General features: G+C 60.7%; 2 protein-coding genes across 3 annotated transcripts in view; both read left to right on the top strand.

Moving 5' to 3' along the window:
• The window catches only part of P2RX6 (purinergic receptor P2X 6), a 58,835-nt gene that overhangs the window by 7,544 nt on the left and 28,822 nt on the right, over nt 1–22,469 (top strand). The gene's annotated exons all lie outside the window — the stretch shown is intronic.
• Nucleotides 982–18,584, top strand: SCARF2 (scavenger receptor class F member 2). Its single transcript, XM_062628422.1, has 11 exons — nt 982–1,328; nt 6,325–6,383; nt 8,016–8,117; nt 8,399–8,918; nt 9,236–9,454; nt 9,836–9,964; nt 11,697–11,800; nt 11,882–11,999; nt 13,224–13,345; nt 16,182–16,334; nt 16,676–18,584. Exons 1-11 carry the CDS (start codon nt 982–984, stop codon nt 17,878–17,880), a joined length of 3,078 nt encoding a protein of 1,025 aa, XP_062484406.1. The 3' UTR covers nt 17,881–18,584.

Below are 22,469 nucleotides of genomic sequence, written 5' to 3'. Positions count from 1 at the left end.
CTGACCAGGCTGGAGCTGTGGGACTGCTGGGGGTGCCCCATGTGTCCCCCAGCTCCACAGATGTGTCCTTATGGTGGGTTAGTTCTGAAGCTCTTCTGTCCCTGTTCAGGGTCAAGGTCCCTTGGTTCCACTATTGTGGGTACCACTTGGCTTCCCCAGGTCCCTGTGTGGCTCCCAGCAGGCTGAGCCCAGCACTGCTAGATGCATGGAGATGCCAGACACCAGGAGGTGGACCCTGGGACAGCCGGGCACATAGAAACACAGAATCCCAGCCTTGTTTGGGTTGGAAGGGGCTGTAAAGCTCATTCAGCTCCAGACCTCTCCCGCAGGCAGGGACACCTTCCACTGGAGCAGCTTGCTGTGTCCAACCCCCTGTGTCCAAGCCCCTGTGTCCAACCTGGCCTTGAACACTGCCAGGGATGGGGCAGCCACAGCTTCTCTGGGCACCCTGTGCCAGTGCCTCAGCACCCTCACAGGGAAGAGCTTCTGCCTCAGAGCTCATCTCAGTCTCCCCTCTGGCAGGTTAAAGCCATTCCCCTTGGCCTGTCCCTAAGGGCCCTTGTCCCAAGCCCCTCTCCAGGTTTCCTGCATCCCCTTTAGGCACTGGAGCTGCTCTAAGGTCTCTGGGGTTGTTGGCTACCTAAGACAGCCCAACCCCAGGGCAGCCTGGCACCCAGGGCTGCAGGAACCCCGGGTGGGCTGGATCCCGGCGCTGCTGCACCTCTGGGGCTGCCACATCCCAGGGGCTGCCGGACCCCGGGACCATCCTCACGCCGGAGTCACGGGATCCTCAGGAGCTACCGGAGCCCCGGGCCGAGCTGGGAGCCGGGAGCCGGGAGCCAGGACCCGCATCCTTCCCTCGGGGATCCCTCCGCACATTCCTCGGCGCTGCCCACCCGGGGACCCCCGGGCCCGTCGGGGCGGCGCTGCCCGCGGTGGGGGGCGCGGCCCCCGGAGCCTGGCCTGCCGTCACGGGAACCAATGCGGGCACCGCCGCTGCCGGGGGGGCGGGGGGGAGCGGCTGCGGAGCGCTCGCACTGCGGCTTCCGCCCGCCGAGCGGCGGCCAGGGCAGGGCGGTCGCCGGGCACGGGGGAGCCGGGGGGGGGCGGCGGAGCGAAGCGCGGGGGGGAAGCGCCCCGTATGGGATGGGCCGGGTCAGGCCGGGCCCCGCCGCTCCGACGGTGATGGCGGCCCGCGGGCTGCGACCGCCCCGCCGCGCCCGAGCCGGAGCCGCGGAGCTGCCGCTGGTGCTGGTGCTGGTGGTGCTGAGCCGCGGAGCCGCGCAGGAGCTGAGCCCCCGCGGCAGGAACGTCTGCAGGGCCGGAGGGTAGGAGCGGCGGGACGGGACGGGACCCCGCGGGGCCGGGGCGCGGGGTGCGGCGGGATGGGGAGGGGGGGACACGGGACACACACACACACGGACCCGCCGCTGGGCGCCTGCTAGGGTGAAATCCAGCTTGTGAGGCGTTGAGACGGGGGGAGCCGGGTACCGGGAAGGGCTGAGGAGCTCGGCCCGCGAGGGGCCGGGATGGGGGTCCGGTCCTGACCGCCGGGAGAGCTGCGGGGACCCGGCTCTGGCCACACCGGGGCCGGCCCTGCTCGCCTTTGGGGCAGTCCTGCTGCGCGGAGCCGGTTCTGAGTGCTCCTGGGCAGTCCCGCACTTCGCGGCCGCCGGGAGTGCTGTGAACACCCGGTCCTGCAGCCCCCGGGGCCGGTTCTGTCCCCCCCTCCGGGGCCGATCCTGCTGCGGGGACCTTTTCTTTGGTGCCTCGTGATCATCGAGTCGTGCTGTGGGGGACCAATCCTGCATCCCTGGGGCCGGTTCTGCTGTGGGGAGCCGATCCTGGGTGCCTCCAGGCATCGGATTGCACTTGGGGGGAGGCCGGTCCTGCACCCCCCGCAGCCAGTCCCATGGCCGAGCAGGATGCAGGATGCTTTGGGTATGCTGGTGGAGCTGCCCAGGGCTGCTCGAGATGGTGGACTTGGCAGTTCCAGCACCCTCGGGTTTGGCTTCAACAAGTGAGTGCTGGCACTACCTGGCTGCCCCCGGGGGTCACATCCTGCCTGCCTGATCGGGGTGGTGACAGAGCCCTGGGAGCTGGCACTGCCTTGTCCCCACTCCCTGAGCTCTGCCTCTACCACAGGTCACTGCAGAGCATCGCCTCGGGCCAAGCTTCTCTGCAGCGCTGGGGCTTGGTGCTGAGGCTTGGTGCTGGCCAGGCTGGCCCCAGTCAAGGGGGGAGAGTGCCCACAGACACTGCCTCCTGGCTGGGAGAGCTCCAGCCCCTGCCCTTGCTGGGGGGCCCAGGCCATAAATGCACCTTTACATCTCGCCTGTGAGGTCAGATGAGTCCACAAGGAAAACATGTGCTGAGAGCGAGAGGGGCCACATAATGGCTCCATTCAGCAGGGCCGCAGGGGCTGGTGCCCCCTCCTCAAGTTACAGCCTGAGTTTCCTAAGGAGGCATTTCAGGAGCCAGAGCGGTGGCTGCTGTGGATGTGGGATGTGGGAAGTGGGAAGCGGTTCCTCCTCGCTGCCCATCATCTGTCCAAGCAAAACTGCCACCATGTCCTGGGGTGGCAGCGGGAATGTGACGCAGAGTCCCCCCTACCCTGTCCCATTCCCAGCATCCAGCCCCACGTGCTCAGGATGGGATGTCTGAGTGCTTCCCTTTGCACCATTCCTGCTGGAGGGATGCTGCACCCAGTGCTGCGGGGCTTGGACACTAGGCATTCGCCAGCAAGCGGACAGGATGCAGGGGGTGATGTCCATCCTCCCATGGGGCCTGCAGGCAGCCTGGGTGCCAGACAAGGTGGGTAGGGGACAGCCCCTGAGATGTTCTTCTTGGCATGGAGGATGCCCCATGTGTCACCATCCAAACACACCTTAGTGGCCCCAAGAACTGGGGTGCTGTGGGTCCTTCCCTGGCCCTGGGGCTTTGGGACAGGTCCCAGTGTCCCCCACCCAAGCTGGGTGAAGCTGCTGGTTGGATCTGTGGTTGTGATGATCTGCCAGGCACCTCCATCCCTCGAGGATGCCAGTTGTCAGTTTTGGGGGGCTTGAGGGCAGGATTCTGCTTCAGCTCCTTCTGTGACCTCCTGAGACCTGGCTAGTGAGCAACAACCTAAGGAACTATGTGGGGCAGAGAAAAGGGATGTGTGGGGACAATTTGGTGTTAAAGTTTTCTTTCCTAATTTTGAAGTTCTTTTAGAACCAAGTTACAAGCTGGGGTGCTACTCTCCGACGCTGGTGTTTGGGGTGCAGGCCGGTGCCTGGGCACTGCTTTGTCCCCATCCTGCTCTCACCAACACTTTCTTTTGGTGAGCATTGCTTTTAAACTTTTCTTTCTCTGCCTGAAGAGTTTCCACGATCCTGCTCCAGGGAATCTCTGCCTTGCACCCCAGGGTTGAGGTTGGGCCGGGGACCTGGAGCTGGCATCATCCAGGGGGGATGTTGCTGGCTGGGACCCCGTGGTCCCTGTGTGCCACATGGGGGGAGCTGGGTGGCACCAAGTGATGGGTGATATGGAGAAAGAAGGAGCTCAGTGCCACGGTGATCCTTGGGAGAAACAGTGGGGTGGGGAGCCCTCAGGATGGCCACAGGGCTGGGGAGGGGACAGCTGTGGGCTGTGGGGACATGCTGCGTGCTCGCGAGCTGAGAGCAGGAGGTCTCACATGGGACCATCTGACATGAGACCACAGCAGTGGCTCCCACCCGAGCCCCAGGGTCTCTCCTCTGCTCTGGGGATGTGAGCCCACTCCTCACTGTTTTGGGGGGGGGGAGGGCTGTCTTGAGCTGTCCCTCCGGCCTCAGGAGCCCCCTCCATAGCTGTGGGTGAAGGGGATGTGCTTCAGGGAGCAATTCATCCACAGGAAAAATATTTTGTCCCCATAGAAGCCCCCAGAGCATCCATGGAGGTGCTGCTGGTGCTCAGCACAAGCAGGATGTGGCCATGTGCTGGGCATTGAGTGATTGTCCCTGCAGGTCAAGGCCCTGGTTGTCCCCCACATCCCTGCTTCTTCCTTCCACATCAGCAGAGCTCCCACATCCTAGACAGGTCTTAGAGGCAGCTTTTCTTTCTTTTCCCAGCGTTTGAAGTGCTTTGGAGAAGAGGGAATAGAAGATGCATTTGCACCCAGCATGTCTGCAGTGGCAGGTCCCTGTGGGGAGCGAGCGACCTTTTAAACAGATCTCCCAGTTACCCCAGTCCCAGTGGTCATGGGATGTATGGAGCAAGCCCACTTTGCAGGAGCTGAGACCACAAGACGTGGTTTAGATCCATGTCCCATGGGTCATGCTGCAGCCAGCACCACCCCTACCTGGGGGTGGCTGTACTCAGGGACCAGTCCGTGTGCCACACTGGGAGCACCAGTGACCCCCTGCTGCATCCCAGCTGCCTCTGCTGAGCAGAGGGGTGCTGGATGCCAGCAGCAGGCATGGGGAAGCAGGGATTAGCTGTCAGCCACAAGGTAAACACAATCCCAGTGCTGTGGGTGGGCTGGTGGTGGTCACGGTGCTGCTCACCTCCTCCAGCTCACGGCCAGGGAGGGGTTTCTCCCTCCTGCCACTGTTTCGGCATCTCCCCACCGTCAGCCACGGGGCTTTCATCACAGGTGATGCTTTTTGGTGCCTCCCCTGTAATGCCCATTTTGGCAGCCAAGCCAAGCTGTTCTGAGGGAGGAGGTTTCCCAGGCAGAAGGGTTTCCCCTTGCAAACCTGCTGTGGTTTCATCAAAAAACCACCAAATGCTGAATTTCCAAAGGGGGGAGCAATAAAAGCAGGGCCAGGTGGGACAGTGGCTGCTTGGAGAGGGTCAGGACACCACGGACCCCTCCGGCTGCACCCCTGCACGGCAGGCACTTAGGGGAAGGCAGCCTGAAGCCTCGTGCAGAGAAGAACCTTGCCTCCAGCCCACCCGGTCTCTGGGGAGGTGGTTTGGTGGTTGACCGCCCTTTGCTCTTAACACCCTGCATCCCCTTGTGTGCTTGTCCAGGGCAGAGCCCCCTCACTTGAGCCCCGCGGTCCCCACACGGGGGGTTTCTCCGGCTGCCATCGCAGCATCTTGCAGCCACTTCGGCGGCTGAAGGATGGAGCTATTTTGGGCTCCGTCTGCGAGGCATTCTTTCCAGGCCTTGAATCATTTTTGTGGTTCTTTTCTGCCTCTTTTCCAACTTTTCCGCATCCGCTGTGAGCAGGGGACACGCTGCTCCTGGTGGGGCCGGGCAGGCGCTGGGACCTGCCTCCAGTGCCCCCAGTACTGGTGCTGGGCTGGGGGCTGCTGGCAGCTCCCTCGCTCCCTCCCCGGCCCCAGGACAAGGCTGTCTGGCAGCCAGACACCGTCCTGTGACTGCGCTGGGTTTGAGCGGATACTTCCTCACTGTCTCCTCCTCTTCTGCATTTGTTACTTATAAAGAGGAAAAGGAGGGAAAAAAAAAAAAAGAGAAAGAGCAAAGCGCATTCCAGGCTGCGCCGCAGAATGAGTGGCCCTGGATTGACTGCAGCACCCACTCGAGTCCTTTGTAGCTCTCAGCATTGGTCCTGGGGCTGGCCGGGACCAGGCAGTGTGGTACCACCAGGGATGAGCAGGGTCCCTGCAGGAATGAGCAGGTCCCCCCAGGGATGAGGGGGTTTCCTGCAGTGTCCCGGAACAGGGAGTGTGTTCCCTGCACCTGGGTTGCAGTGTTGGGATCCCCCAGCCTGTCACTCGGGGGGTCATTGAACAAGCGTGGGTGAGGTGTCCCCAGGCGTCCCATTCCAGTAAGGACCTGAACATCTCTGGCTGAGCCTCAGAGGGGCTGGGAGACCCCATCCTGGTGCTGGCCAGGGTCAGGCTTGTGCTAAAAATGCTTTGGGTGATGGTCTTATACATGGTGCTCCCTGGAGGTGGTGGCACTCCTGGGCACTCAGGGGCTCAGGGATACATCCCAGCCACATGCAGTTGGCATCACACAGCTTCTATGTGGGGAATATGCCCCAGGGGCTGTGCTTGAGATGTTCTTTTCCCAACTTTTAGGGGTTTGGGGGATTTCTTTTGTCAATAACGGTTCCAAACACACCTTTCCTTGTTTCACCACTCCTGGCTCAAAGAGGATCTGGTCCTGGCCTCACTCCTGGCTGAATCCAGTGCCCATGGGAGCCCCCAGCAGCTCTGCATGGTGAGGAGCAGCCAGCAGCATTCCTTGTCCCATGGGACCAGGCTTCAACTGTCCGGGAGTGAGACCACTCACCATCATGGCACCAGTGTTCTCCATGGAGTTTTGGGAAAGACTAGGGCTTTCTGAGGGTCATAACCAGTCATGGTGCTTTTTCTTGCCCTCTGTAGCTCCGCGGTGCTCATGTGCTGCCCAGGATGGAGGCAACAAGGAAGCGAGTGTTTAATAGGTAAGCACTGGTGTCTCCCTGTGTTGGACGCTGCTCGTCTGCCCATCCTTTGATAAGCCCTCCTGGCCTCACTGTTGTCAGGGGCCACCCTGATGTGCCCCACAGCGGGACCTCCTGTCCGGGGACCTCTGCCTGCAGCCAGGCTCCCTGGGGATGCTGGGGCCTGTCCTGCCTCCCTGTGGTACTTGAAGCCATCAGTGTGTGGATGGAATGGGTGCTCAGCCCCAGTGCTGGGATGCTGGGGTATCCCCTGAACCCACAGTGACACCCTGGGGTGCACCAGGCACCAGATGGCTCCTCCATGTGGAGCATCACCCCCACTCCCAGGCTGGCAGGTTTCTCTCCATGCTGGCCAGCTCTGGGGGTGCTGCTTTGGGACTCAAGGGTCAGCCAGGGTTCCCCAGGGTGAAGCGTGGGGACGGGGAAGGTGCAGCTGCAGGGATGGGACCCAGAGACTTCCCACAGCAGCGTGAGGAGCCAAGGCAGAGCCGCCGAGACCAGGCACGTGTCCATCGTGGCCCCAGTGGGGAGAGGCTGCTGGGGCAGCCCCAGCCAGGGCCACGCCAGGCTTTGCAGTTCTTGCAGGGGCACGGATGCTGAGCATGAGGCCCTGGAGCTCTGATCCTCTGCACTGATCCACAGGCGTGGGGCTGCTCCGGGGTTCCTGAGCTATCCCCCACAGCCTCGGCTGGCCACAGGACTCCCCTTGCCCCAGGAGAGATGAAGGAGCTCAGGGCAGCAGCCTGGGGCACCAGCAGTGTGCAGCCAGCAGCCAGGACATGTAACCAACTAACCCACCGTGCATGAGCCCTTGTAACCGCTCGCTGCATGCGTTGGATGCCTGCACACCAGGAACAGGGCATGGTCCATTCGGCATGAGGGAGAACAGGGTCTGCCAGGACACTGGGGGGAGGACGGTCCCACCAGCAAGCTTTCCCCATCTCCTTGCCCCCCCAACCTGCTCTAACCCTTAGACTCACTGCTCCTAACCTGTGTAATCTGTCTATTTTAGGGGGTTCTATAGTATCCATCACCGTAGGTCTAACAGCTCCCAGGTAAGGTGAATGGGATGGGTGGTCTGCTCTCCCGTCTGGCTCCTAAGGTGGCTCATCTAGGGCCGTGCAGGACCTGCCTGTGCCAGCCTGCGCCATCATGCTGCCTGTCCACATCCTGCTCCTGCCCCAGCACAGGGATCCCTCACAGCAGGGGGGCTGCTGGCCCAGCAGGAGAGGCAGTGGTGGGGTGGCAGTGACACCACCGTGTCTGTAATGAGTGGAGGGGACAGGGGACTGCCTATGACACCCCCAACCCATGTCCCTGTTCTCCTCCGGTGCCCACAAGCAGTCCCGGCACAGGGGTGCTTCTGCTGGTGACATGGATCTGAGCCGCTGCTGGGTGCAGACACGGACAGGGATGGATTGGGCTGGGTGGCAGGAGGCTGCTGCGGGGATGGAGCTGAATGGAGTGGCAGGAGGCTGGTGGCCTTTTCTTGGCGAGGGTCCCATCCAGCCTGCCCGGCTGCTTGCCAGGACGGTCACTGTGCCACAGCACCTGTGGGGCCGGGGTGTGTTTGGGAACAGGGATGGGTCCAGTGGCATCGTGCTGCCTCCTGATACCTGTCCATCCATCCAGCTGTGTGCGAGGGGAACTTCACCTGCAAGGAGAATGAGGTGTGTGTCCGGCCCGGCGAGTGCCGCTGCCGCCATGGCTACTTTGGAGCCAACTGTGACACCAGTGAGTACCGGCATGGCATGAGGTGTCCTTGGTGGGGTTCACTGGGGGTTAGCTCGTCCCGGAGTGACTTCCGAGAGGTGGATGCTCTGCTCTGGCTTTGTGGCCAGGGCATCATTCCTTTGGAGGGGTCTCCTCTGAGACCCAGCGCACTAGAGGAGGGGGGTCACTGCACTAGAGGAGGGGGGTCACTGTGCTTGAGCATCCCGTTGGGAGCGGGGGTCTCCCCTGGAGGAGGGGTTGTTTACCGCAGGCAGTGCCAGGGCTGATGGCTCTGCCCGCAGAGTGTCCCCGGCAGTTCTGGGGTCCCGACTGCAAGGAGATGTGCAGCTGCCACCCCAACGGGCAGTGCGAGGACGTGACGGGGCAGTGCACCTGCAATGCCAACCGCTGGGGTCCCAAGTGCGAGAACATCTGCCTCTGCAAGCACGGCAAGTGTGACCAGAAGACAGGCAAGTGCACCTGCGAGCCCAACTGGTGGGGACCGCAGTGCTCCAGCTCCTGCTACTGCAGCCACAACTCCCAGTGTGACCAGCAGACAGGGAACTGCCTGTGCCAGCCCGGCTGGTGGGGCCGCGGCTGCAACAACCAGTGCTCCTGCAACAACTCTCCCTGCGAGCAGTTCACGGGGCGCTGTCAGTGCCGGGAGCGGACGTTCGGGCCCCGCTGCGACCGCTACTGCCAGTGCTACAAGGGCAAGTGCAACCAGGTGGATGGAACATGCACGTGTGAGCCGGGATACCGCGGGAAGTACTGCCGCGAGCCGTGCCCTGCGGGATTCTATGGACAGGGCTGCAGGAGGCGGTGAGTGCCTGGAACCCCCGGACTCTGTGGGAGGTGGCGGCAGGAGGACTGAGGGATGCTGTGCAGGCTGATGGGCTGCCCCTCACAGTCATAGTCATGCCTAGGCTGTGAATTCAGGACATTCCCGGGGAGGGGAAGGAGGTATTTCGCACAAACTTCTGAATGCGATTCCAGAAAACGAGATAGTAAGGGTAGATTATTAATAGTTAGAGCCATATTTTCTGTTCTCTGTTCTCAAAGCCCCCACTTCGCTGAAGTTAGAGGCTGAGAAAGGTGAGGGAAGGGAGATGTTGAACAAAGGGAAGTTGCCGTTGCAGGTGCGGGCAGTGCAAGAGCCTGCAGCCGTGCACCGTGGCGGATGGGCGCTGCCTGACCTGCGAGGCGGGCTGGAATGGCACCAAGTGCGATCAGCCCTGCTCTCCCGGCTTCTATGGAGAGGGCTGTGAGAAGCTCTGCCCCCCCTGCAAGGATGGTCACACCTGCAACCACATCAACGGCAAGTGCTCCCACTGCAACCCTGGCTGGATTGGAGACCGGTGAGTGCTGCAGCCGGGACCGGGCAGGTGATGCCCAGCATCCCTCCTGCCCCCTGCCTGGCTTTCTGCAGCCAGAAGGGGAGGGCAGGGATAGTCTGAGCCCACTGACACAGCCACGAGACTGAAGGGAGCCTGTGAGACCCCTGCCTATGCCCCTATGCAGTGCTGGGTGCTCGTGGCAGGGCTCAGCTCTCAAGCTCACATGCATTCCCGCAGGCTGTTGTGCCCAGGATTAGTTCCAGGGCTTTGAAGCACCCAAACAGGGATGATAACACACAGCCCATCTCCCTGCCTGCAGGCAGGAGGGTTGTGGGGATGGATGCCAGCATTCCCCAGGATCCATGGATGCTCCATCGCCTGCCCTCATCCCTCCCATTTCAGGTGTGAAACGAAGTGCCGGAACGGGACATACGGGGAGAACTGCGCCTTTGTCTGCAGTGACTGCGTCAACGGCCAGTGCCACTTTGAGACAGGCCGCTGCCTCTGCCACCCCGGCTCCCATGGCACCTAGTAAGTGAGGCACAGTGGGCGTGCTTGGGGTGCACTCCAGGGCTCCTGGAGTGTGGACCCTCTGGCCGGGGTCTTCCTCACCCCTGGGAAGAGCCCCCAGCCCTCCTCCTGCCCAAGGAGGTTCCCAGACAAGAGGTTTCCTGTGGTGGAAGCACTCGTGGGCAATAATAAAGATGAATTTTGGAAGGGGGCGAAAGGACGCGCTCGTGAAGCCCTTAGCAGAAGGATTTTGCTGTAGGAAATGTCTATTTGGCAAAAACAAATGCTGTCGACAAAACAGTGGTTTCTTGGGGGATTTTAAGTCCAGGGTGGAATTTCTAGCCGAAAAGAGAGAGAAAACCACATCCCAGAATAGCAAAAAGCCTCACACACATGGCATCCACAGGGTGCTCCTGCTGCAAGCTACAGCTCTGGTCGGAGTCTTCCACATCCCTGGGAAGAGCCCCCCAGCCCTCCTCCTGCCCAAGGAGAGGGCACAGGGACATTGGATATCCTGCTTGCATTCCCTGGTGGTTTTGTCCAGTGTGGGACTGTGTGGAAAGGCAGAAAAGCATTTCCTTATGCCTGGGGCATGCAGGCAGCTCCCACAGTGCCGGTGTTGCTTGGATTTTCCCATCATTAACTGCAGGGGCGATGGCAGAAGAGAGATTCGGAGCTGGTGTCCTTCCCATGCCAGTTTTTCGCTCAGGACATATAAACAAGGAGTGTTTGGATTTTGGGTGGGGTTTGGGGGGCTTCACCACCCCCTCATGCTGCTAAAAGAGCCAGATGGTCACTGGCAGCAGCTCAGGCCAGGGCATCGTGTCCGCCTTTGGCAGCAGGGGTGGAAGGAGCTGGGTGCTTGGTGCTGCTTTCAGCGGAGTGCCAGACAGCAGCACATGGATTAGACTTCTGAGACCCCGGCACAGCACCAGGAGTGTGGGGACCAGGGTGCTCGGGATGCAGCCACAGCCCCAGCAGCATCCCCAGCAGCACTGTAGCTGTGGGCTGAGCTGTGCTGTATGGGTGCACTCCAGGCTCAGGCTGCTCCCTGTGACTGTGTGCAAACTCATGCATTTGTCAGTGTATAATTTTGCTAAAAAGGGATGATTTCTGGAAGGAAGGCAGAACGATGTCCTCCCTGTGCAGGGGGTTCTCTCAGCTCTGCACTGGGAGGATACTAAAGTACCTGTGGTGTGCAGAGAGTTGTGTATCTCCTCCACGTCATTCCCAGAGGTGTCAAGACCAGAGGTGACAGGAAAGCAAATTCTGCCCTGTGCTCTCCCAGATAGTGAGGAAATGCAGGTCTGGTGGTGGGATGAGCAGTTTTGCCAGGGAACCGTCCCTGCTCCCAGCCGCCGGAGCAGCCGCGGGCTCGGTGTGCGCCCAGTCGTCACCCAGCGCCTGGCAGGCACGAGGCTGGGCTTTGCGAGTTGTTGGAGTATGAAATGGGCTGAGCCGCCTCCAGGCACGGTGCCGAGGGCCGGGACGTTCCCAGGGGAGCGGGTTTGGGCCAGGGCCCGCTGGCTCCTTACGGCTGCAGCCGCTCCGGCTGGGACGCTGCTGGTGGTGAACAGCTGCTGGAGGGTTCAGTGCCCAGCAGTGCCACCAGCATCCCTGAATCCACTGCACCATGTAGCCAAGGCCCTCAGTGCCATGGGTTAGTGGTGGCCTCGGCAGTGCTGGGAGCAGTTGGACTGGGTGATCTTGAAGGTCTTGTCCAGCCTGGCTCATGATCACTGTTTCCTCCCAGCTGTAACCTCACGTGCCCGCCCGGCCGCTATGGAGCCAACTGCGCTGAAGCCTGCAGGTGCCACGACGGTGCCTGCAACCCGCTGACAGGCGCCTGCCACATGGGTGAGAGCCGGGATGGGCACAGAATGGGCACTGGGGGTGCACGGGGCTGGATGGGGCTGAGCCACCTATTCTGTTTTGCAGAGGCCAACCAGCGGATGGGGGTGATCGGTGCAGGGGCGCTCCTGGCACTACTGCTCATCCTCCTGCTCTCCCTGCTCTGCTGCTGTTGCATCTGCCGCAAGAAGGACGAAGCCTGTGGGTGAGTACCAGGGCCAGGCGGGCTCCTGCCGGGCTCTGACACAAAGCCTGAGCAGGAAAGGGGGTGGCTGGGGACATTGGTGACCAGTGCATGGCTGGGACCAGGATGGGGATGCAGGGACCGCACTGAGACAGCGGTGCTGCAGGGAAACTGAGACAGAGCAGCACTGTGTGTCCTGCACATCCCAGGGGTATGAGCTGGTCCTGCTACATCCTCAGGGCAGCACCCAAGCAGCAGGTGATGGAGGGACTCGGGGTGACCCTCTTCCCTGACTGTTTCCCTCTCATGGGCCACCACTTCACAGAGGTCCTCTCCAGTATCTGGGAGGATGGAACAAAAGGAACCCTAAAACACAGTGAGGGCATCAGGATGTGACCAAGACCCCCAAGAACAACCCCTTGGGCTATGGCATGAGTCCTGGAGGAGGGCAATCGGCTGCAGCACTGCCGGGCTGGGATGCTGATGCTGGCAGCATGTTGGCAGTGCCAGGTGACATCCCCATTGCAGAGGGAAAGGCTTGTGCTGCTCAGCATGGGCCAGGCTGTGGGAGTTCCTCCAGCCATGGTGAATCCCTTCTCTCATGCTGGCAGCCGCTGCTCTGGGATTTTACAGAAGCTCCTGTTGCAGCCATGCCAGCTCAGCCCTGTCCTGCACATCTGGCTCAGAAGCCCTGGGAGCTGCAGGCAATTACCCACAGAGAAAAGCACCAGCGCAACACCCTGTGGTGAAGTGTTGGACAGGGAGAGGGGAGATGAGTTCCCTCTCTCCCATGGTGCCTGGATCTCTGCAGTGTCCCCCAGAAGCCAGGTCACCCCAAGTGCCACCCCCACGGCACTGCCTTGTGGAGCATCCCAAGTGATGGGCACAACTGCCTGAAAAAGCCTCAAAACCAGAGAGCAAATAAAGAGAAGCCACGTATTTGTTCTGGGGTCTTGGCTGGGCGTTCCCAGTGCTTTGGGCTGCCAACAGCCGTGGCCGGCTCCAGCCTTGCCACCACCCCCTGGCACTGCTCTGCAGCCCGGTGTGGTGTGAGCCGGTGCCGCACTGGCAGCACCCTCGGCAGGTCTCCAAACCCCCTTTCACCTGCCCCAGTATTTTCCCCTGATGCCCTTTGTCTCTGCAGGCCCCTGAAGCCTTGACTCTCTCCATCACCCCATGAATGCTGTCCCCACCACAGGGTGGCTGCTGGTGCCTCTCTGATGGGGCTGTCACCTTCTCTTGCAGCTCCGGCCAGGACCCGGCAGCAGCCAAGAAGCCACCGAGACGCTTGTGCGGGCGGTTCAGCCGCATCGGCATGAAGCTCCCGCGCATCCCACTGCGGCGCCAGAAGCTGCCCAAGGTCGTGGGTAAGGTGCTGCCATCTGGGGAGGGGCACAGAGCCACAGCCCAGGGGCTGACCCCTTACAGGACAGAGCAGGACTCGCAGCTCCCAGCCCAGGCAGTGAGCACAGCACAGCAGGGACGGGGACAAGCAGGTCCCCAGCTCCATCAAAGTGCTTGGTGTGAGTGCATGGCTCACAGGTGCTGAGCCCTTTCCGCAGCTTCTGGATGTCAATGGTATCATTTTGCTTTTGCCTGGTGAACTGAGCTCTGCTGAGCTGCTCTGTGGGGATTTGAGGTTCCCCAGGTAGGGGAAATGTCCCTGTTGCACCAGGGAATCGCCTCGTTTGGCCTTTTGGTCCTGTCCTAACCCTGCCCAAGCTTTTTGTGGAGCCTGAGCGTCCCAGCTGGTGCCAGAGCTCACCCTGCTTCTGCGTGTAGCAGAGGTGAGGATGGAGGGCAGGGACGTTGGGTGAGGTCCCCCACTGCCTGGGCACAAACAGCACTTGCAGGAGATGCTCACGTGTGAAAAGGGCTTGACCTAGAGCTGGGGGACAGCGTCCCCTGCCCCAAACCCTCCTTGTGCTCATCCCAGCGTGAGGAGCTGGGGATGCGCTGCCCCCAAGAGGACCCCATTGAATAAACCGGCGGGTGCTGCACTGCCGTGGGGCTCAGCCTCCCTTTCCTGGAGGACAGTGGCTCCCTTTCCCACTGGACAGTGGCTCAGCATGATGCCAAGTCCCCCATTAAGGGTGGGACATGGCCCCATCCCAGCACACGGTTCCTGATCAACTTCATCACAGCCTCCTTGCCGTGTGGGGCACAGCAAAGCCCTGCCATGGAGCAGGGTGTGTCGGGGCCGGAGAAACATTCCTACTGCAAGGATAACAGAGGCCGTGTTTGTGGAAGGGGCCGGGCAGGGCTCGGGAAGGACAGAGGGTGCCTGTGTGCGGCAAGGGCAGGGGGAGCTCAAGGGGGGCTGCCTGCACCTTCCCTGCGTCAGCCCAGAGGCAGCTGGAGCCCATCCAGCTTCTCTGTGTAAACAGGATGGCAGCGGGCCCGGGAAGGGGTGAGGACGGTGCCAGAGGGATGCTTGGGATGGCCTCGTGTCCTGGCAGGGCTGTGGCTATTCCCAGAGCCTGGTGAGGAGGCTGGGGGTTGTTAGGAAAAGGGAACAGGCTTTGGTCAGGGCTTGCCTTGTGTTCATCGCGTCAGCCCGCACGCTGGAGCCAGTGAGTTTTGGCAGCAATAGTGCATGGTGCAGTGACACCTCCAGCCCCTGCTGGGTCTGGGCACCCCCCGGGGCAAGGGGGAGCTGCTGAGTGCCTGGAGTAGCTTCATCCCGATGATGCCAGTGACCGCCGTGCCAGGTCAGCACACAGCTCCACCTGGAAGCCACAGGGGCCACAACACAGTAGCCTGCTGCCATGTTGGTCCTGCCCCAGCAGGAGGGTCCAGGGATGCTGAAATGCCTCATCCCAAAGGCCAGGTCAGAGCTGGAGGTGCTCAGGACCCTGTGGGGATGTCATGGGTAAACCAATGCTGCCTGAAGCCATGGATGCCCTGCATATGGTTGCTCTGGATCTACTCATGTTCTTGCAGAGCTGCTGCCCCAGCTGTGTGTTTGCTGTCACTGGGTGGGTTTTCCCTCTGGGCTCAAACATGATCATGGTCAATAACAGTGAACACAAGCCTGTGAGCATGGTACAACCTTCCCAGGTGGGATACCAGGTCTTCCTGAAGCTCATCAGGAGCCCCAGGTGTCCCCGTGGGAAGCTTCTTCCCAGCCTTGGCATCAGCTTTGGACCCGCAGCATCTCCCTGGGGATCGCACCGAGCTGGCAGCCAGCAGGGCCACAGCTTGGGCTGACCCTTGTGGCTGCACTGCCAAGGTTTGGGCCACTGTGCAGGCAGGGCTGAGGTTGGCACCTTCGTGCTGTGGCCCTGGGATATTTTGGGGATCAGTGGCAGGAGGGGACTGTTGAGAAGCATCCATGTTTCTCCCAGCCCCATCAGCCAGGGGTGTATATCAGCCAGGGGAGGTAAAACCCAAGGGACCACGCAGGAGCTCCCAGCCCCCTCTGGGTGTGCTGCACATCCTCTTTGTATCTTCTAGCCGTATCCTGGGTCTCACTGAGGTCCCAGAGGCGCCCTGTGGCCGTGGGTCCCAGGCGCTCATCACGCCTCCTCTCAGGAAGCGTCTCCCTTCATCTACTTCCAGCCAGCTGCTTTTAATTTTCCCTTTTTGGTTCTTTTTAAAGGAAAGCCATATTGGAACTGCCACCTCCCCTCCGCAGCTGTTTGCTCTTGAAATATTGCTGTATTGGGGTTTTCTTTCCTTTCTCAAGAAGCCAAACTGGGCAAGGGCAGGTGGGCATCGTTGCCCTCATTTTAATGCAGTCCTAATAAAGAATCAATGTGCTGGGAAAGGAGGACATCCCAATGACACTGAGTTATTTTATTGTAAAGCAGGGATGTGCAAGAACCCCTCAGTCCAAGCAGGAAACTGCAGCATGTCTTAGGTGTTGGGATGTGTGGGCAGAGGTGACAAATACCTGTGGGTAATTGTCAACCCCAAAGGGGCCCAGAGCTGAACACAGGATTTGACGTGTGGCCTCACCAGTGCCCAGTGAAGGGGGGCAATCACTGCCCTGGCCCTGCTGCCACACCGGTGCTGATACAAGCCAGGATGCTGGTGGCTTCTTGGTTACCAGAGCATCTGGAGCTGCCTAAGTCTTGGAGTGGGTCGGTCCCCTCCACCGAGCTGGGTGCTGCCATGGTCCTGTGATTCTATGACCACCCTCCTGACTGGGCTGAGGTGTCCAGCAGGCCTGGCACTGACAGCACTTCTTTGCCCTTGCAGTTGCCCACCACGACCTGGAGAACACCCTGAACTGCAGCTTCATTGAGCCACCCTCTGTGGTGGAGCAGCCTTCCCCGTCCTGGTCATCCCGTGGTTCCTTCTCCTCCTTCGACACCACGGATGAGGGGCCGGTGTACTGCGTCCCCCACGAAGGTGAGCAGGGAACAGTGCTTCGCCAGGGCTCCTCAGGGCTATCTCCAGGGGCCATCTCCTGCTCAGTGGAGAGCCAGCACCCTTGGGTGGTGGGGACTATTACCCTGGCTCCCCATCCCCTGAGAAGGGATGCAGGAACAATGTTCCTTCCCATTTGGTTTCACAGCTCCCTCGGGGGTCGCTTTAAGAGCTTTCTTGTGACTGGGAGGAGGGAGCTGGGGACAACACCAGGGTGTGGGACACCGAGGGGGATGCTGTCCCATCGTGCTGCAGGAGCATCTCAGACCTTCCCCTCCCCGGGCACAGCCCCTCCTGACGCTCCCCGTGCTCTCTTCCTGCAGAGAGTGTGGGTGACAGCAGGGACCGGGGGACACCCGCCAGCCCCGGGGACAAGCTGGCGGCCCCGGCCGGCGGGGAGGAAGCAGGTGAATACACCTTCCTGAAGGAGACGGGCTCGGTCCGAGCCTTCCCGGCCGACAGCAGCGAAACGCCCCTGCTCAAGTCCTCGGACAGCGAGCGCTCGTCCTGCGGCTCGGGCTCGGCCGGTGCCGCGCTCTATGCCCGGGTTGCCCGTCTCTCCAAGCAGTCCAAGGAGGAGGAGGATGGCACCGCAGAGCCACGCGGCCCCGGGAAGCCACCGTCCCCAGAACGGACCAAGCCCCGTCCCCCAGACCCAGCCACAAAGCCCAAAGTCTCCTGGATCCACGGCAGGTACAGCTCCAGCCAATCCAACTCGCTCCCGGTGTCCAGCCGGTCCCCAGAGCGAGCGGCTGCCCGGTCCGACAGCCCCGAGCAAGGACAGGGCTTGGCCAAGAGGAAGAGGAGCCCGAGCGAGACATCGGCCGGCGTGCAGGGCAGGGCAGAGGAGAGGGGCAGCGCGCGGGGCAAGGAGAAAGCACAGAAGCAACCAAAGGAGCCTGGTGTCCCTGAGGGCAAAGCCAGCCTGCCCGGGGAGCCCCAGTCACCCTCCAAGCCCAAGCAGAGGAGCAAAGCCAGCTCAGAGCCCACAGAGAGCATCAATGGGGCTGTGCAGAACGCCTTCCGGAAGATGGGCGCCTTCCAGCCAGAGCGGCGGGCTGGGGACACCAGGGATGCTCCGCGCAGCCCCGGTGCTGGCAAACCCCGCTCCGAGCCCCTCCATCCCCAGCTGGCCTCCGAGCTGGCTGCCCAGCTGAAGGAAAAGACTCAGAGCCTCAGCAAGGGGGACGGAGGCGCCCGGGCAAACGGAGTGGGAGTGCAGCGGGAGAAGCCCACTCCTCCACAGAAAGCCAAGCGCTCAGCGGCCGCCAGCGGCCAGAAGACCAGCAAGCCCCTGCTGCCCACTTCTCCCCCCCTGCAGAAACTGATCCCCGGGGTGGCCGAGCCGGTGGCCGGGGAGCACAAGTGGGTGGAGAAGCCGAGCACCGGCAGCAGCCAGGACCCGGCTCCCCCCGGCGAGCAGGCGGCCAAGAAAACCCCCATCAAAAAGCCCCCCCGGAAGAAGAGCCGAGAAGCCAGCCTGGAGCCGCCCAGAGCCGCTGCCGCGCCCGCTCAGGCCGTGCAGTGACCGGGAGCTGGGCACCAGCCCCCGCCAGCCGGCCCCGTGCCAGAGGAAGGACGTTTGCCAGCGCGGCCGGTGGGCATGGGAGCCTGGGCTGGGCAGGGGGCACGGGAGCAGTCCTGAGCCTCCAATTCCCCTTCTCTCCATCTCTCTCATCCCCCTCTCTCCTTTAGTCTCCCCTGCTCCAGGACCTGGTCCTCCCCATCCATGCCCCGCTGCCTGCTCCCTGCCAGGACCGCAGGGAGTTGGCCTGGCCACCAGCCCCGGGGGGGTCCGTGCTTGGCATCCCCCCCTTTTTGTAGCAGTATTATTGATCGCATAAGCAGCGCTTGTACCCACAGTGTATTCTGCAGTAACGGAGACGCTCGCTTCCCACACCCCATGCTTGGGGTGCAGCTGGGTGCGGGGTCTCCGCACCCATCACTGGCACCGAGCCCCTGCCCCGGCACCCTGGCCTCCAGGCACGGCTCCATTGCTGGTGCTGCCGCAGCTGTGCCGTGCCCGGCGTGGGGTCGAGCTGGTTTCGACCGATGCCACCCTCCCCTCCAGCCCTGGGGTTGCTTCTGGACTGGAGGAGAGCCCTGGTTATGGCCAGACCCAATGTCTTTTGGGCTCTCCCTCCCACCCAGCGGCTTTGGAGGGATCATTCGGTACGACAGAGCCTGGCATCTCTGCAGAGCGCTTCCCAATAAAAGTGTATTTCTTCCATAGCCAGGTGCTGTCTCTCTGTGCTCCAGCTGCCCCGAGGGCAGGAACGTGCTGGGCAGCACCCAGCCTCGCTGGGGTGCTCAGCCTGGTCCTGAACTGGATGCAGTGGGAGATGGATGGACTCACAGCAGGTAGAGGCAGGGAGGCAGGGCCCTGCTGGGGCTGCAAAGACCAGCCCTAGGGCAGGATGAGGAGCCCCTCATCCCGCATATCCAGCATCCTCAATGTGTGCCAGCTCCATGTCCATGCTGCTTGTCCTCCTCCAGCCCTTCCAATTTCTTATCCCTGTTGAACTGGGAGGCCCACACTGGACCCTACTGGGTGGAGCATCAGCAGCTTCTTTCAGGTGGCTGCCCATGACCTTCCCAGCGTCTCCCACTGCCAGCTTTGCCTTCCTCTGGAGAAGGGCAGCAACAAGCCGATGTCACCCTGAGGTCCACCATAGCCTCCAGGTACCTCCAGCAGGGTCCTTCCAGCTCAGGTGGGTCAGATGCTTCTTCATGTGCTTCCACAGGCCATGATGGACGTTGCCATCGCAAGGGGTGAGGCATTGCCACTCCTCAGTATCATGAAGAGCTGGTTTGTCCACATAGTGTGGTCGTGATTCTCCTTTCCAAGCATCCTACTGGGGCCTGCAGGATGCATTTTACTCATCTCTGACTGGGAGCACCCTGAGATAGACACTGCTGAAGGAACTTTCTTGAGGGTTCCACAAATGAGCAGAGGCTGACAAACAGAACAGCTTCCTCTGCAGCTGAGTCCCACAGGACTTCCATTTGCTTTTCTAAGCTGCTTTGCTCTGCTCTCCTGGAGGTGCAGAAATCACTGGCCTCAAAGGAAAAACAGCAGAACCCAACCACAGGAGGAGGTCATCATTTGGAGCAAATCCAGGGCTTCTGCTCCCCTGGGATGGAGCAGGAGCCACCTTCCCTGACAGACAGGTCACACCTTTGGTGAGAGCGTGGTGGCTTCACTAAATGCATTGCATGTGACCGGGGGAGCAGTGGCTGAGGCTAGCAGATGATGCTGTGATGGAGTAGGACCTGTCCCACAGCTACCAGCCCTCGTCTCCACCAGCACCTCATCCAGGGGAGCAGAGGAGCACAGTAGCACTCATGGCCAATCTTCACCAGCACCGCGACACTGATCTGCTTCCCATTCTGTCCCAACCTGAAGAAGGAACCATTGGGTTGGACAAGAGCATGTTTGCTTTGACTTGGCCGGCAAGCAGCGATAAAAGGGAGTCCAATGCCAACAATCCAGATCCTATTTCAGGCCCTACCAAAAATAAACTCGGAAGAGGAACTCCAATGGGAATGAAACATGGACAGGACAGCGGGCTCCCAACATTGTGTTGGGAATGTGCCTCCCATCAGTGCCAGGGGTATCTCATGCTGGAGGGGGTACTGTGAGGTGCTTAGGGAGCTCCATCGGCTCCACCAGCACCACACACCAGCCAGGGCTGTGGGGATATAAGTATACATTCGACTGATGTTTCACGTGGCGTCTTCAAGTGGGTGTGTTATACATGAGGAAATGGCCTTCTTCTTTGCCCCAAAAGTGGATGGAATGGTCCCTGATTGACTTCCCTAGGAGACTGGACTCCAGGAATGGCCAGTCTGGAAGCACTGGAATGTCTCCTCTGCAGGGAGTGGAGACACCAGGAGCTCCTGGGCTGCTGAGCTACAACTAACATGAGTTCACCCTGGCTGAGCATCCCTGTCTCCTCCCAGGGGTTGGTGTGCAGTCAGGATGTGTGTGCAGCATTTCCTTGGGTCCCCATGGATGCTCAGCTGGACAGCCAAAGCCCGGCCATGTTTGTAACATGTTTCTAATTATGCAAGCAGGTCAAACCCCACTTTTCCATGTCTGTAGCCTTTGCTCTACCAGCTCCATGAGCAGCCATCAGGAAGGGAGCGTGAAAGTTTCACCTCGTACCACCGAGCCAGCGACCACCTCAATCCAGATCTTATTTTAGCTGCAGCTCAGGGGTGAAATTCCCGTTCAGATATTCAGCTCCAGAGGCCAGAGTGGGGGAAACACTTTTACTCTGCACTGTTTAAATTGGAATCAATCCGGTGAGCCTGAGGCTGTGAGGCTCCGGCGGCCCTGGCCACACGCTCACCCAGGGATGAGCTGCACGAGGCTGAGGCCAGACACAAGGTTCAAGTGGCCCAAAAAAGGGGGAAGGAGGGTGGGGATGGGTGGCAAAGCCACTGTGGTGGGTGACCATGCACCCAGTGCCAAATGGAGTTGGAGGGCTGGTGCTGAAACCCCTTCCCCTGGCTCCCTCTGTGCTGCGGCAAGGAGCATCCTGCTCTCCTGATGACTCCTCATAGCACATGCATGAGGCCTCATCCTGCCTGGGGCTTCAGATTGTCCCCAGTGGGTGACCGGGCTGCACTTCAGCTCCTTGAGCTTCTTCCCTCAACTCAGAGCCCCATGCACTCATGCATGTGTCATCGGAGTGCCCTGTCCTTCAGCTCCAACTCCAGCTCCATCCACTGCAGCAAGTCCACCCTGCAATCACCACCAGCATCCCATCCCAACACCAAAGGCAGTATGTGCCCTATACAAACCGGAGCCAGCTGCCTCCTGCCATGCACACCAGCTCACATATCTGCCCCAGGTCCCCCATATCCCCATGCTCTGCAGGCTCCAGCCCACCAGCCTGCAGCAGGCAGCGCCTGAAGCCGGCCAGGGTAATGAGAAGCGCATGGGAACCACATCTGGTAGCGATTGAGCGGGAGCAGCGCTGGGAAGGGAGGAAGCACAGACTTCCTGCAGCACAAAGCAAGGGAGAGGAATGTCCGCAGTGGAGCAGGGGCCCCAGCAGCACCCTCCCTGCACCCCTCAGCCACAACACCTTCAACAGGGGCACAAAGGCACCGGATCGCACCTTTGGAGCTGTCTCTGGAACATGCTCCCTGCTCCATGGCTGAGCCCCTCAGCCTCCTCCCCGGCACCCCACAGCCGAGCTTCATGCATGGTCACTCCTTTCCAGTCCTGTGCTTCTCAGGGTCGAGGTCAAGATGATGCTGCTGAGGGTCTGGGGTCAAGACAGCCCTCCCATGCCCAGACAGCGCAAGGCTTCCACTGACCTTCGAAACAGCCTTGGAAAGAGAGCAGGAGCCTCAGAGAGTTGGTGAAGATGGCAAGATGAAGGCAGGGTCTGCTCTATACTGTGGTGATGGGGATGTGGCACTGGGAGGGGAAAAGGCATAGACTCATTGAATCATAGAATCAACCAGGCTGGAAAAGTTCTTTAAGATCATCAAGTGCCCCAGCACAAGCAGGGGAAAGGAAAAAAAGGAAATTATATCCAAGGATGTTTTAGGGATGCCCTGTTTGCCTGGGGATGCTCCACGTTCTCCCAACACAGCCATTTCTACTCCTCTCCAGCACGCTTTGAAGTCATATTAAACCTTCTGCTTCCAAAGCGTTTTTAGTACATTTTGGCGGATCACTCATTGTGCTAATTCAAGCCAGGAACCTCTTGTGCACGCTGCTGAAATGAGTTTGTAACTCAGCCTGTGCTGAGCACTGATCTCATCACCTGCACCGAGCACTCACTGAAAGGAACCGTGGCCACCCCAGCAGCACGATTGAAGTCAAAATGCACTTAATAAACTCCGCATGTTTAAGGGATTGGTAGGGATCCTGGAAGCTGGGGGGTGGGGGTGTCTCACCCTTCCCAGGGCTCCCCAGTGAACCCACAAACATGGCCTGGCTTGGTGTCCATAGGGAATGGTCCCCAGCTCATGGGCTGGACTGAAACCATGAAGCCAAGATGTGAATGAATGAAGCAATGAGGCTGGAGAGTGGAATTCCTCTGATGTCAGTGATGCATACACAAGGGATGGGGTGAAGAGGAACCCCCAGGAGAG

Source organism: Pezoporus occidentalis, unplaced genomic scaffold (genome assembly GCF_034315485.1).
Source record: "Pezoporus occidentalis ecotype Australia unplaced genomic scaffold, CSIRO_AGI_Poc_V1 ctg316, whole genome shotgun sequence".
NCBI lineage: Eukaryota > Metazoa > Chordata > Aves > Psittaciformes > Psittacidae > Pezoporus > Pezoporus occidentalis.
The sequence above is the reverse complement of the archived record's forward strand: the minus strand, read 5'-3'. Positions and strand labels throughout refer to the sequence as shown.